Source organism: Oncorhynchus mykiss, chromosome 28 (genome assembly GCF_057628025.1).
Source record: "Oncorhynchus mykiss isolate SJ-2025 chromosome 28, ASM5762802v1, whole genome shotgun sequence".
In the NCBI taxonomy this organism is placed as follows: Eukaryota; Metazoa; Chordata; class Actinopteri; order Salmoniformes; family Salmonidae; genus Oncorhynchus; species Oncorhynchus mykiss.
Window position 1 is genome coordinate 25,115,510 of NC_143049.1, and position 16,021 is coordinate 25,131,530.

The following is a 16,021-nucleotide window of genomic DNA, read 5'->3' on the forward strand; positions in this document are numbered from 1 at the left end:
GTCAAAGTAAGTGCACTATATAAGGAATAGGGTTAAAAACTAGTGCACTATAGGGAATAGGGTCCCATTTCAGATACACGTGAGTTCATTGTTGTGGGCCTAAGAAGCTCTTGGAGGCTGACACTAACAATAATGACATCCAAGGCAGCGCCTGCTCCCGCCCACACTCAGAGTGCTCTGGGAAGCCAGTGAATAGCAGCCTTGTTGTGTGGTGTGGGAGAAGTGGAAGGACATCAGCATAGAGCAGTCTTGGCACCACAGGGCTGCCCTACTGTTCTTGGCTGCGTGTACAGACTAATGAGAATGTAGCTGTAAGCAGTAAGTGCTACACTCTTAGAAAAAAAGGGTTCTAAAAGGGTTCTTTGGCTGTCCCCATAGGATAACCCTTTTTGGTTCCAGGTAGAACCCCTTTGGGTTCTATGTAGAGCCCTCTGTGGAAGGGGAATTAAAAAGGAACCAAAAGGGTTCTTACCTGGAACCAAAAATGGTTCCTTAAAGGGTTCTCCTATGGGGACAGCCAGATAACCCTTTTACTGTAGGTACTAGATTAGAGTGTATTGTCTTGTCCGTAATAAGTTAACCAAAGATACTGCATTCAAAATGATTCCCACACTTGTATAACAATATTAACGTAGTTTTGGTGCAACTAAGATGCAAGTCTTTGTAATCATTATGACCAATTTCCACACTGTCAATGGAAAATGTACTAGATACTGAATCAAGGTCAATGCCTATGCAAGTATCTTTCTCTGCTGGACGGAGCACACCATGTTAACTTGATTTACATGATTCATCCCATCTCCCTGATTTGTATTTTCAGCCTGTAGCCTACCAAATATAACATGCATTGTCATATAATGAATGTATTTTTCATTCTCTCTGACTCTCTCTGCCTCTGTGTTGTTGTTGTTGTGCAGGTATGAATGCTGCTGTACGGGCTGTGGTCCGCATGGGTATTTATGTGGGAGCTAAAGTCTACTTCGTCCATGAGGTGAGATCATGATAGACACTCCCGCGGGCTTGTACTGTTCTACCACTGACACTGAGACAAATCAACACCGACAAGCTCTGTGCTCATAGGGCAAAGCTTTTTCTTTGAGCAGTAGTGGTTTGGATAAACAAAATGTTACAGAATGAAATAGAACACTAAATTAAATTGGTGATTAAAAGGATCTCTATGCAGAATGTGTCATGTTTAAATAAAACAGAGGAGGAGCGATTCTTCGGCATAAATGTTCAACGAGATGACTTTTAGTTTATTTAAGGGTCATGAAAATGAGAAGCATTTGAATTGGAAACTTGTGAAGTCATGGTGTTGGTAGCGGGAGCAGTTTCCCATACATAAGCAGCTAATTAATTTTCTGAGGAAATCATACTCTGGAGGTTATCTAATAATGTTCCTGTCCACTGGGGTCAAATCAAATTGTATTTGTCACATGCTTCATAAACAGGTGTAGACTAGAGTGAAATGCTTGCTTACAGGCCCTTCCCAACAATGGGGTCAAATAAAATAATTTCAGGGCTTAAGAATGAACTTAGGTGTGATTCTGTCTCTACAGATTCTGTCTCTACTTTCACTTAATGCTTTTATAAGGATGACGTAACGCCTGGTCATAAGAGGTCATGATGGAATACTGTATGAGAATATCAAATCAAACTGTATTTGTCACATGCTTTGTAAACAACAGGTGTGGACTAACAGTGAAATGCTTACTTACGGGTCCTTCCCAACAACGCAGAGAAATAATAGAAAAATAATAACACAAGGAATAAATACACAATGAGTAATGATAACTTTGCTACTGTATATACACGGGGTACCTGCATACATAGACAACTTGAGGTAAGATCAATCTGGCCCAAACATGAAAATTAGATGAACCATCCCTTTAACACTAGCACAAATGATGCCCACTTATTAAAGGTACACTGATGTATCTCACAGCATGCTGTTGTTTATTCAGACTCATGGCGATGGCACTACAGGGACGTCTGAAACTTCCTGTAATCCAATTATTTAGACATTGACACCAGAGCTCTTATCCTCCCGCCTCTGTTGAGTCAGACAGAGTAGATAACAACATGTTACAGTTAGCCTCTTGCAGAGTGTATGTCCCAAATTCCAACCTATTCCGTATAGTACACTACTTTTGGTGTGCATAGGGCTCTGGTAAAAAGCTGTGCACTATATAGGGACTAGTGTGCCATTTGAGACACAGAGAGTGAGTGTGCTGTGAGCCTGCTCAATGGAATACCTTTCATCAGTCATCAAACACTGGAGTCTCTAACAATAGACGACACTTAAGCAAAGACTCCAGCCACCCAAGTCAAAGGGTTCTCTCTACTAGCACACAGCAAGCACTACCGATGCAAGTATGGAACCAACAGGACCCCGAACAGCTTCGACCCCCAAGCCATAAGACTGCTAAATAAATAGTTAAAATAGTTAACTAATTAGCTACCTGCATTGACCCTTTTTGCACTAACTATTTGTCTCATCACAAACTGCTGTTACTGTTTATCATCTATCCTGTAGCCTAGTGACTTCATCCCTACCTATATGTACATATCTACCTCAATTACCCCTGCACATCGACTTGGTACTGAGAGACAGCCTCCATGATAATCTGTTGTTTACTTTTGCTACAGGTAGCAGTTAGCATGATTTAGCATTGTCCTCTCAAAATGAATGTAAGTCAATATCCCTGATGTTATCAAAGATGCGTTGCAGAGTCAACGACTGTTACTATGTAACAACATTGTAATTCATGAATATGTTCATATTACTATTAGGAAATATAGGCCTATGCTGTGAGATAATTTTCATATGTATTTTCTCTATGCAGGGTTACCAGGGTATGGTAGATGGTGGGGATAACATTGAAGAGGCATCATGGGAAAGTGTCTCCAGCATGCTGCAAGTGGTAAGTAGTGCAATGAATGCCTTTAGGCAAAATACTATGGATTTGTTTAACATTATCATCACAGTCACAGGCTATATATATAGTATACATAGTGGTTAATGAATATTTTGGCCAGAGGCTACAGTATACTATACAGTATATGATGGTTAATGGTTTGAATATATCAGTGGTCCCAGAATTGACAAATTGCATGTGACAGATGAGCGCAGCTGCATTTCTGGCCGATGCTAAACAGAGTGGAAGGTGGATTCTGCATGAACCTGATAGTTAATGACAACAAAACACACCACACAACACAACACTAAAACAATATGTGAGAGGTTGAATTAATGACACCTATCAATGCAGCAGTGCTCAATTGTGTCAGATAATATCATCCATTGGTTTGCTCTAGAGCTGTTTTGTTCCATTCATCCTACCTTCATCCATCCATCCATCCATCCATCCATCCACATTCATCCGTCTATCCTTCTAACATTAATTAATTCAGTCATCCATCCATCCCTCCATCCCTCCATCTATCCTTCACCCATCCATCCAATCTTCATTCATCTATCCACCAACCTCAACCTATCCATCAATCAATTCAGTTGTCATCCATCCATCAATTCAGTTGTCATCCATCCATCAATTCAGTTGTCATCCATCCATCAATTCAGTTGTCATCCATCCATCAATTCAGTTGTCATCCATCCATCAATTCAGTTGTCATCCATCCATCAATTCAGTTGTCATCCATCCATCAATCCATCTTTCCAACTGTCATTCATCTGAATTCTTGACTGTTGTGTTTTCCTGTCAGGGTGGCACGGTCATTGGCAGTGCCCGCTGCAAGGAGTTCCGCAGCCACGAGGGGCGTCTGAAGGCTGCCCACCACCTGGTGCAGCGTGACATCACCAACCTGTGTGTGATCGGAGGGGACGGCAGCCTCACTGGGGCCAACCTCTTCAGAGAGGAGTGGAGCGGACTACTGGAGGAACTGGTCCAGCAGGGTATCTCAATGTTATAGTCAATGGAGTGGACCAAATGTTCACAGTAATCTACTCCATCATTCATTTCTACACAAATGTTTTTATTTATATGCCGGACATGTTGTAGTAAAACATGTATTACTATGTATTACCAAAGCCTGTATACAGCCATTCCATCTATGAGTGTACACTACTAAGCCAGTGGGTTCATGTTGCGTTGCATTGTGAATAAAGGTCTGATTGATGAGAAGGCTGCCCAGAACAATTCAGAGCTGCACATCGTGGGAATGGTGGGCTCCATCGACAACGACTTCTGTGGCACTGACATGACAATCGGGACAGACTCTGCCCTGCACAGAATCATAGAGGTGGTGGACGCAATCATGACTACAGCCCAGAGGTACTGACATAGATGATTGTTGTTGAATGGTACATTTCTTAACTTTTAGATGAGCCAACATTTACACAGACAGAGGTACTGACAGATACAGTGCCATATTTAGCTCAGTGGTGTTGTTTGTACACATACAACATTTACAGACTTATCTCATTTCTCTCAGCCACCAGAGGACGTTTGTGCTAGAGGTCATGGGAAGACATTGTGGGTATGGAATGGCATTTCATTTCTGCTTTAATTTCCTGCTTTATTCTTGTACTTGCTACAATTTAGCAATGGACTCTCAGCAGTCCTGCTTTGAAAATGTTTGTACATAATACATACAAATGGGTTTGTATTGCATGTATTTATATTTTATTGTATACTAAATGTAGTGTGTGTGTGTGTGTGTGTGTGTGTGTGTGTGTGTGTGTGTGTGTGTGTGTGTCTGTGTGTGTGTGTGTGTGTGTAGGTACCTGGCCCTAGTAAGTGCTCTGGCCTGCGGGGCTGACTGGGTGCTGATCCCTGAGATGCCCCCTGAGGACGGGTGGGAGGAACAGATGTGTCAGAAACTGTCTGAGGTAACCACACACACACACACACACACACACACACACACACACACACACACACACACACACACACACACACACACACACACACACACACACACACACACACACACACAAAGGTAACATCCGACATCTGCAGATCTAACAAATACATTTCAATCTATACCTCACATTGAATAGGATTTACTGCTTAGTGATAACACTGTAGTGTATTGTATTTCCTTCAACCATAGCAAAAGCAGCAGTGTTCATTGTGTTTCTTAATGTCCAGAGCCGATCCAGGGGTTCAAGGCTGAATATAATCATTGTCGCTGAAGGAGCCATTGACAGACAAGGAAAGGCTATTACTGTTAATAATGTCAAGGATGTGAGTACCTGACTATGCAACGTAGGGGGAACCAAAAGCAGGTCCTACAGATGTGTGAATAGCTCCATGCTTTACAGATGAAAGGACTCTGTTAAGTGAGAGATGGACAGAGGTAGTAGGCAGATCTGTTATTTCTCTCTCTCTGGTAGGCATGCAGCTGTTTCAGCATAAACCGGGTCCAGCTTTTGAAAACAAATGCAAAAATGTTCTGTCATGTACTGTATATCTGTGCTTTGTTTGTATTCTTATAGAATCGCGCAGATAAGAAACGGCTCAATATCATTATTGTAGCAGAGGGGGCGATAGATTCTCACAACAAGCCTATCACTACAGACCATATTAAGGAAGTAAGTACTCAGCTGTCCTGTACTGGTGGAGTACTCCTCTGCAGACCTGGGTTCAAATCCTATTTGAAATCTTTTTGCGACTTTTCTATTGGTTTAATTGTGCCAGACAAGCTCAATCAAGCCCACATTAAGTATTTGAAATTATTTCATATTGTATTTGAACCCAGGTCTGGTACAGTACTTCTGTGTGCCGTGGTTACTTCTGGCTGCACATCGTCATCTCTCCATCTCTCTGTCCCATTAACAACATGCTGTCCATGTTTTAGCTCTTCATCTAAGTATTTTATTGGATCTTTCTTAGTGATGTGAACTTCTGTGAATTATTCTTCGTCCTGTTTGTGCCTTTGCAACCTTGTTCTTCATCAGCATACCTAACCTGGTAAGCATAGAAATCCATATAGAACTTATAGGATCTCTGTTCTGGTAAGAGTCTTATACAGTACAGTTTACCTGGCAGAACAAAAGAACAAGGTCTGAGTCCAAAATGGCACCCTATTCTCTATAATATACTGTACTAGTTTTGACCAGCTCTGGTTTAAAGTAGTGCACTATATAGGGAATAGGGTGCCATTTGGAACACACAGGTGTAAGTGTTGGAGACTCACTTACAGTGTACATGACAGGAACTGTTTTGCATGGGTGTACAGTGCTTGCGCTTTCCCCTACTGTCTTTCTTCCTAAGGTATAGCATGCCATTGTCATTCTCTTTCTACCATACAATACAAATAGACAATTGTTGCATTCCAAATGGCACCCTATTCTCTATATCATGGTCTTGGGGACCCAAAAGGGTGCACATTTTGGTTTTTGCCTTAGCACTACACAGCTGATTCAGCTCATCATCAAATCTTTGATTAGTGGAATCAGATGTGCACTCCTTTGGGTCCCCAGGACCAGGATTAAGAAACACTGATCTATATAATGCATTACTTTTGTAGTAGTGCACTATATAGGGAATAGGGTGCAATTTGGGACGTAAGTGTTATTTGATTACTCTGCTAATTTGAGGAAACGTACATTGCTCAATACCTGGCCTTCCTCTCCTACTATAGTTGGTTGTTAGCTGTCTGGGCTTTGACACCCGAGTCACCATCCTGGGTCACGTCCAGAGAGGAGGAACCCCCTCTGCCTTTGACCGGATCCTGGTGAGTGTTACCCACATACTCACATACAATGAAAAGGCACTTATAGACTGGGTTGCTTCCTAAATGGCCCCCTATTCCCTATATAATGCACTACTTTTCAGTTAGAGGCACAGCCATTTGTGCTGCCATCTGTCTAATAGCTGAATAATATCCCTGGTTTGTTTGTTTTGGTTAGTAACCATGAGGAAGTTTCAGTATGGTAATCATCATTTAAAGAGCACGCCATTTCATACTGTTATGCAATTTCTAACTTGAACTTGAAGTTATTTTCCCAGTGTCCCAAATCACCATGAATTCTAAGTTGACCCCAGTTTAAATATTATTTGACCTTTTCCCTCCACCCTGTCTGTCCAGGCCAGTCGTATGGGAGTGGAGGCGGTCCTGGCCCTGTTGGAGGCGTCAGCCAGCACACCGGCCTGCGTAGTGTCTCTGTGTGGGAACCAGGCTGTCCGTCTGCCCCTCATGGAGTGTGTTCAGATGGTACACTTACACTGTGTGTTCACATGCTATACAGTCCCTGCTGGGACCCTGGATTAGTATTCTGTACAGGGTACAGATGGGGATGGCCGCCAGCCAAGATAGTGGGTGTGAGATTGCTTTACTCAACAGTAATGAACACGTATGAAGTAATAGCCTACCCCTTTGTGATGTTTTCAGGTTCTACACCATTCACAGAATGCATCAAGTACTTCTACCTACTGTATACATTATATATCTATTATGAATAAAGACGATTGATAGGCTGTTGATTCCAGACACATTAACCACTCGTATTTATGTTCTCAATAGACACAAGACGTCCAGAAAGCCATGGACGAGAAGAATTTTGAGGAAGCTGTGAGACTGCGTGGCAGGTACATTATCTGACTCTTGTACCAATTCTACATTCTTTGATAAAATAAAGTGATATCTCTGTATTTCTAAGATGCATATCTTTATTTGGCCAGCAGTCTAGTCTAGCAGGACCATTACCGCGTTACAGGATTCAGATTAATTTTCCTCTTGCCTTTAAAAGTTTATGCAACTTAGTAATGCAGGTTTCTGGACAAAAGGTAGATGGATGAATAACAGTATGTTTCATTCATATTTTACAGGAGTTTTGAAAACAACCTGAACACCTACAAACTCCTGTCTTACCGGAAAGCAGACTCTGAACTCCCAAATGTAAGTATCCTCAGATAACCCAAGGCAAACATTTACAGTGGAGCAAAAAAGTATTTAGTCAGCCACCAATTGTGCAAGTTCTCCCACTTAAAAATATGAGAGAGGCATGTAATTTTCATCATAGGTACACTTATGACAGACAAAATGAGAAAAAAAATCCAGTAAATCACATTGTAGGATTTTTTATGAATTTATTTGCAAATTATGGTGGAAAATAAGTATTTGGTCACCTACAAACAAGCAAGATTTCTGGCTCTCACAGACCTGTAACTTCTTCTTTAAGAGGCTCCTCTGTCCTCCACTCGTTACCTGTATTAATGGCACCTGTTTAAACTTGTTATCAGTATAAAAGACACCTGTCCACAACCTCAAACAGTCACACTCCAAACTCCACTATGGCCAAGACCAAAGAGCTGTCAAAGGACACCAGAAACAAAATTGTAGATCTGCACCAGGCTGGGAAGACTGAATCTGCAATAGGTAAGCAGCTTGGTTTGAAGAAATCAACTGTGGAAGCAATTATTAGGAAATTGAAGACATACAAGACCACTGATAATCTCCCTCGATCTGGGGCTTCACGCAAGATCTCACCCCGTGGGGTCAAAATGAGAACAAGACTGGTGAGCAAAAATCCCAGAACCACACGGGGGTCCTAGTGAATGACCTGCAGAGAGCTGGGACCAAAGTAACAAAGCCTACCATCAGTAACACACTACGCCGCCAGGGACTCAAATCCTGCAGTGCCAGACGTGTCCCCCTGCTTAAGCCAGTACATGTCCAGGCCCGTCTGAAGTTTGCTAGAGAGCATTTGGATGATCCAGAAGAAGATTGGGAGAATGTCATATGGTCAGATGAAACCAAAATATAACTTTTTGGTAAAAACTCAACTCGTCGTGTTTGGAGGACAAAGAATGCTGAGTTGCATCCAAAGAACACCATACCTACTGTGAAGCATGGGGGTGGAAACATCATGCTTTGGGGCTGTTTTTCTGCAAAGGGACCAGGACGACTGATCCGTGTAAAGGAAAGAATGAATGGGGCCATGTATCGTGAGATTTTGAGTGAAAACCTCCTTCCATCAGCAAGGGCATTGAAGATGAAACGTGACTGGGTCTTTCAGCATGACAATGATCCCAAACACACCGCCCGGGCAACGAAGGAGTGGCTTCGTAAGAAGCATTTCAAGGTCCTGGAGTGGCCTAGCCAGTCTCCAGATCTCAACCCCATAGAAAATCTTTGGAGGGAGTTGAAAGTCCGTGTTGCCCAGCAACAGCCCCAAAATATCACTGCTCTAGGGGAGATCTGCATGGAGGAATGGGCCAAAATACCAGCAACAGTGTGTGAAAACCTTGTGAAGACTTACAGAAAACGTTTGACCTCTGTCATTGCCAACAAAGGGTATATAACAAAGTATTGAGATAAACTTTTGTTATTGACCAAATACTTATTTTCCACCATAATTTGCAAATTAATTCATTAAAAATCTTACAACTTGATTTTCAGGATTTGTTTTTCTCATTTTGTCTGTCATAGTTGAAGTGTACCTATGATGAAAATTACAGGCCTCTCTCATCTTTTTAAGTGGGAGAACTTGCACAATTGGTGGCTGACTAAATACTTTTTTGCCCCACTGTATATTGTACATTGACAAAGTTACTGTGACATTCACATGTGTTTTCCCTAACGTTTGTGTCTTTCCAGCGTTTCTCAGATTTGTGCGTTAGGATCAGGTACTTCCTGTTGAGGTGCATTGTGGCTCATACTGAGGTCTTTTTGTGACACTAACAGAGTGTGTTTGTTAAATTGTTTTCTGTCTGAGGGGATAGGAAGAGGATGAGCTCCCATATAATGTACGTACTGTACTGTAACCTACTATAATATACCAGCTTTAGATCAGTGCTAAGTTCTCCTATATGTATACCGTTTGTGCTAACATGCCAACTCTCCGTGTTTGGCTTGACAATGACAGCAATGGAGTTGGCAAGAGCACAAACAGATCTGGGACCAGGCTTCGTTTGAAATACTAATTTGCTGCATCAATGGCCCTGTAGAATAGAACAACAAGTAGCTTTTACAGTGTCTTGCGAAAGTATTCGGCCCCCTTGAACTTTGCGACCTTTTGCCACATTTCAGGCTTCAAACATAATGATATAAAACTGTATTTGTTTGTGAAGAATCAACAACAAGTGGGACACAATCATGAAGTGGAACGACATTTATTGGATATTTCAAACTTTTTTAACAAATCAAAAACTGAAAAATTGGGTGTGCAAAATTATTCAGCCCCTTTACTTTCAGTGCAGCAAACTCTCCAGAAGTTCAGTGAGGATCTCTGAATGATCCAATGTTGACCTAAATGACTAATGATGATAAATACAATCCACCTGTGTGTAATCAAGTCTCCGTATAAATGCACCTGCACTGTGATAGTCTCAGAGGTCCGTTAAAAGCGCAGAGAGCACCATGAAGAACAAGGAACACACCAGGCAGGTCCGAGATACTGTTGTGAAGAAGTGTAAAGCCGGATTTGAATACAAAAAGATTTCCCAAGCTTTAAACATCCCAAGGAGCACTGTGCAAGCGATAATATTGAAATGGAAGGAGTATCAGACCACTGCAAATCTACCAAGACCTGGCCGTCCCTCTAAACTTTCAGCTCATACAAGGAGAAGACTGATCAGAGATGCAGCCAAGAGGCCCATGATCACTCTGGATGAACTGCAGAGATCTACAGCTGAGGTGGGAGACTCTGTCCATAGGACAACAATCAGTCGTATATTGCACATCTGGCCTTTATGGAAGAGTGGCAAGAAGAAAGCCATTTCTTAAAGATATCCATAAAAAGTGTTGTTTAAAGTTTGCCACAAGCCACCTGGGAGACACACCAAACATGTGGAAGAAGGCGCTCTGGTCAGATGAAACCAAAATGTAACTTTTAGGCAACAATGCAAGACGTTATGTTTGGCGTAAAAGCAACACAGCCCATCACCCTGAAAACACCATCCCCACTGTCAAACATGGTGGTGGCAGCATCATGGTTTGGGCCTGCTTTTCTTCAGCAGGGACAGGGAAGATGGTTAAAATTGATGGGAAGATGGATGGAGCCAAATACAGGACCATTCTGGAAGAAAACCTGATGGAGTCTGCAAAAGACCTGAGACTGGGACGGAGATGTGTCTTCCAACAAGACAATGATCCAAAACATAAAGTAAAATCTACAATGGAATGGTTCAAAAATAAACATATCCAGGTGTTAGAATGGCCAAGTCAAAGTCCAGACCTGAATCCAATCGAGAATCTGTGGAAAGAACTGAAAACTGCTGTTCACAAATGCTCTCCATCCAACCTCACTGAGCTCGAGCTGTTTTGCAAGGAGGAATGGGAAAAAATGTCAGTCTCTCGATGTGCAAAACTGATTGAGACATACCCCAAGCGACTTACAGCTGTAATCGCAGCAAAAGGTGGCGCTACAAAGTATTAACTTAAGGGGGCTGAATAATTTTCCACGCCCAATTTTTCCGTTTTTGATTTGTTAAAAAAGTTTGAAATATCCAATAACTGTCGTTCCACTTCATGATTGTGTCCCACTTGTTGTTGATTCTTCACAAAAAAATACAGTGTTATATCTTTATGTTTGAAGCCTGAAATGTGGCAAGAGGTCGCAAAGTTCAAGGGGCCGAATACTTTCGCAAAGCACTGTAGGTTACATTTTCTCTAACAACATATTTATTTGAATAGAATAATACCTCCATAGGGCCATGATTGAACTAGACAGCTTCTGACGCAGTACATGTTGGATTAGACCATTTTGAACATAAATAGTGCCACAAAACGACAGATGTCTGTTGCTGTAGCCTCATTGCTTATTTCTTCATGACTCTGCTTAGTAGAAGCACAGTAGATCTGTGTTCTAAGAAGTGCCCTGTTCCTGCACTTTCAGTATGCTTGCTGTTGTCATAGTAGCCTACTAACTAGTTCTGCTGCATAGAAGTATCAATCAGACACATGCTTGTGATCTGCTCAAAGTAAGAGATTACTTTGAGATTACCACGCCTATGAGGGCACTCATATACGTGGGGTCTATCTGTCCATGAGCACGCTGTGATCATGTGATTGAGCTCAGAGCCAGTGGTCTATGTGAAGTACAACAACAGCCTATACAGATGCAGCATTTTGGGGCCGTAGCATGAGGCCTTGCTAGGCTTGTCTCTGCATGCTGCTCCATTCTCCACGGAGACAACAGCTTTGCCAGGCTTGTAGAGCATCTCTACCCAGTATCAACCACTATGAGCAGGTGTATGTATACAGAGGGGTTTGGTGATATGGGTATCAATGAGCATTTTGAATTTACTGAATAGAAATTGAAATGACCCCAACTCTGCTGGTTTAAAATGTGTATGTATTTTTGTGTGTGTTTTTGTGTGTGTGTATTTCTAAATGTGTGTGCGTGACGACTGTGCTGTTGATCCTCAGAGCTCCTTCAACGTGGCGGTGCTGAACGTGGGTGCCCCTGCTGCGGGCATGAACGCAGCTGTCCGCTCGGCCGTCAGGGTGGGCATCACCGAGGGGCACAAGATGTTCGCTGTTAACGACGGCTTCGAGGGATTCTACAAGGGACAGGTACTGGAGTTAAGACACATGATTATAGTCATTGTATTCTTGCCCAATGAGAATGATGGTCTCACTGCCACATGATCAACAGGTTGTTTTCTCACTGTTAAACACATTTGATCATATTTGTCCCCTAGTATTGTTTACACCATTAACCTTGAAATGAAGTCTACACCATATTTTGAAAGCCATTAGAATAACAAGAACATATTTAAAATGATTAATATAAACATGACAGCGAAGCCAGGTAATCTAAAGGTTATAGTGACCTTGTTGACTGGCTTTGCAGAGTAGAAAAGTAGCTGCCCTCTGTAAGTCACCTTTACTCTTGTGTCCCCTGCCACAGACACTGATGGTGTTTTTCAGATAAGACTTGTGTGGGGAGATAAACAGGAGTGCTTACAATTGTATTGTCAATTTTGTTTTGTATTTTGTATTTAAACGTGTACATGACACTGCAACAAAATGATCCCCATGGGGACAATAAAGTCAGTAAGTAAGTCAGTAAGTAAGCCAATTACTCTCACCTCCACTCTACTTTACCCAGGCCAGGCCTCTCAATCTACCCCTGTCCTTTATCCAGAACAGGCCTCTCACTCACCCCCTGTCCTTTATCCAGGCCAGGCCTCTCAATCTACCCCTGTCCTTTATCCAGAACAGGCCTCTCACTCACCCCCTGTCCTTTATCCAGGCCAGGCCTCTCACTCACCCCCTGTCCTTTATCCAGGCCAGGCCTCTCACTCACCCCCTGTCCTTTATCCAGGCCAGGCCTTTCACTCACCCCCTGTCCTTTATCCAGGCCAGGCCTTTCACTCACCCCCTGTCCTTTATCCAGGCCAGGCCTCTCACTCACCCCCTGCCCTTTATCCAGGCCTCTCACTCACCCCCTGTCCTTTATCCAGGCCTCTCACTCACCCCCTGTCCTTTCTGCAGGCCTCTCACTCACCCCCTGTCATTTATCCAGGCCAGGCCTCTCACTCACCCCCTGTCCTTTATCCAGGCCTCTCACCCCCCCTCTCTCCTTTATGCAGGCCTCTCACTCACCCCCTCTACTTTATGCAGAAGAGGCCTTTCACCCCCCCCCCTCTAATTTATGCAAGCCAGGCCTCTCACTCACCCCCTCTACTTTATGCAGAAGAGGCCTCTCTCTCACCCCCTGTCCTTTATGCAGAAGAGGCCTTTCACCCCCCCTCTAATTTATGCAGGCCAGGCCTCTCACTCACCCCCTCTACTTTATGCAGAAGAGGCCTCTCTCTCACCCCCTGTCCTTTATGCAGAAGAGGCCTTTCACCCCCCTCTACTTTATGCAGGCCAGGCCTCTCTCTCACCCCCTCTACTTTATGCAGGCCAGGCCTCTCTCTCACCCCCTCTCCTTTATACAGAAGAGGCCTCTCACTCACCCCCTCTCCTTTATGTAGAAGAGGCCTCTCACTCACCCCCTCTCCTTTATACAGAAGAGGCCTCTCACTCACCCCCTCTCCTTTATGCAGAAGAGGCCTCTCACTCACCCCCTCTCCTTTATACAGAAGAGGCCTCTCACTCACCCCCTCTCTACTTTATGCAGAAGAGGCCTCTCACTCACCCCCTCTCCTTTATAAAGAAGAGGCCTCTCACTCACCCCCTCTCCTTTACACAGGCCTCTCTCTCACCCCTCTCCTTTATGCAGGCCTCTCTCTCACCTCCTCACCTTTACACAGGCCTCTCTCTCACCCCCTCTCCTTTATGCAGGCCTCTCTCTCACCTCCTCACCTTTACACAGGCCTCTCTCTCACCTCCACTCTCACCCACCCTCTCTTTTACACAGGCCTCTCTCTCACACCCTCTCCTTTATGCAGGCCTCTCTCTCACCCCCTCTCCTTTACACAGGCCTCTCTCTCACCTCCACTCTCACCCACCCTCTATTTTACACAGGCCTCTCTCTCACCCCTTCTCCTTTATGCAGGCCTCTCTCTCACTTCCACTCTCATCCACATTTCCTAGGCCTCTAACCCCTACGTTCTCACCCTCACACCCACTCCCTTTCTCTGTCACTCCCTCTTTCTGTCACTCCCTCTCTGTCACCCACTCTCTCTGTCACCAGACCTCAAACAACACTGCCTGGGTCAGTCTTTGTTTCAAGGGCCCTGGGCACTCAGCTGGAGGAAAGCATGAAGGCAGGGATAAGTGATTGAAAATAATGGCGTGCTTCTTCGTCCATGGTCAAATGCTACTTTACCTTGCCCAACACTGAGGGATGAGTGAGACCTTGGTAGAGTACTGTTGGTAGATTAGAGCCTGTGTGCTTCAATGAGCAATAATACAGTACAATCAAGCTATCATACAAAGCAGGATAGATGTTATATGTCTATATCATTGACTGCAAATCTGATGTGTGATTGTTTTTTAGAATGTCATTCCTTCTTTTAGCATGTTTTGTGTCCCATTGAAATGAATGTAATGAATGAGGATGTTAGCAATTAGGAGAGCTTTATGGAGACTACTCAGAACACATTTGAAACCTCAATCTCAAACGCAGTTTTGTTGTGTTTGTGTCCACACAGATAAAGGAGATTAAATGGGGAGATGTAGGTGGTTGGACTGGACAAGGGGGGTCCATACTGGGAACAAAGAGGTAGGCCAATGAACAGAGCCCATAGAGTGCCATTTGGGACACAACAAGTGTTTCAAAAGGTGCAGCATGGACACTGACATATCGGGTACTGTAGATTAACACAGATTTTCATTCCTTATTTCAGAACCCTTCCAGCGAAGCATCTTGATAAGATAGCTGAACAAATCAGGATACATAACATCAATGCTTTGCTTGTTATCGGTGGATTTGAGGTATGTACAGCTCATCACAGAATCAAATGCATTGGACATTGAAATAGCAGTTTAATATTATTACAGTATTATACCACTACTATGCATTACCAAATTGTATATTGTACTTTTTATAAATGTGAAAAGTTTTTAGCATAGTCTAGTAATCCTCAAATACTTTAAGTACTTGGTTAAATGCATAGTCCGGCACACTGAAAAGATCTTACATTAGAATCCTATATTTTGAGTAAAATTTGAATTTTAGTATTATTAGTATTACTATTAGAGTGTATTACTATTAATCTTTGAGAAATACACTGGAATATACTCCTGTCTCTTATATTTTTCTACGTTTGTCACACTGTTGTATTCATTCATTTCACAATCTAAAGTGACAAAATATTCTCCATTATTCCCTCCTATGATTATTAAGAACATATTTCTCCACAATTCCTAGCACCCTTCAGGCTCTCCTCCCTGTGTCCCCCATATCTGTGTCAGTTACACTGTGTGGTGCTTCCTATGTCACACTGTCCGTTTTGATAGGCCCGGCTCCCTCACACTGGCTCCGCCCACCTTGTCCTGTCTTTATGGCTGTGTCCTAAATGGCACCCTATACACTGCACTACTTTTGACCAGCCCTGGTCAAAAGTAGTGTACTATATAGGGAATAGGGTGCCATTTTGGGATGCTACCCAATTAACTCTCCGCTCTAAAGCCCTGGCTCTGCCCTGTACTGTAG

The 16,021-nt window shown here is 43.1% G+C and overlaps 1 protein-coding gene across 12 annotated transcripts in view; it reads left to right on the forward strand.

The window, feature by feature from the left end:
* LOC110508777 (ATP-dependent 6-phosphofructokinase, platelet type) overlaps nt 1-16,021 on the forward strand; it is a 39,695-nt gene that overhangs the window by 11,656 nt on the left and 12,018 nt on the right. For 2 of the 12 annotated variants that reach the window (XM_090224823.1, XM_090224824.1), the window contains exons 2-17: nt 918-991; nt 2,847-2,924; nt 3,727-3,916; nt 4,130-4,295; nt 4,456-4,500; nt 4,744-4,852; nt 5,115-5,210; nt 5,462-5,557; nt 6,610-6,702; nt 7,057-7,182; nt 7,492-7,556; nt 7,797-7,866; nt 9,693-9,716; nt 12,340-12,486; nt 15,018-15,088; nt 15,213-15,300. In XM_090224823.1, the coding sequence (XP_090080949.1) occupies nt 918-991; nt 2,847-2,924; nt 3,727-3,916; nt 4,130-4,295; nt 4,456-4,500; nt 4,744-4,852; nt 5,115-5,210; nt 5,462-5,557; nt 6,610-6,702; nt 7,057-7,182; nt 7,492-7,556; nt 7,797-7,866; nt 9,693-9,716; nt 12,340-12,486; nt 15,018-15,088; nt 15,213-15,300 (1,538 nt within the window). The remainder of the gene's footprint in view (nt 1-917; nt 992-2,846; nt 2,925-3,726; nt 3,917-4,129; nt 4,296-4,455; nt 4,501-4,743; nt 4,853-5,114; nt 5,211-5,461; nt 5,558-6,609; nt 6,703-7,056; nt 7,183-7,491; nt 7,557-7,796; nt 7,867-9,692; nt 9,717-12,339; nt 12,487-15,017; nt 15,089-15,212; nt 15,301-16,021) is intronic. The other 10 variants (XM_021589588.3, XM_036966981.2, XM_090224825.1 and 7 more) reach the window with 5 other exon arrangements.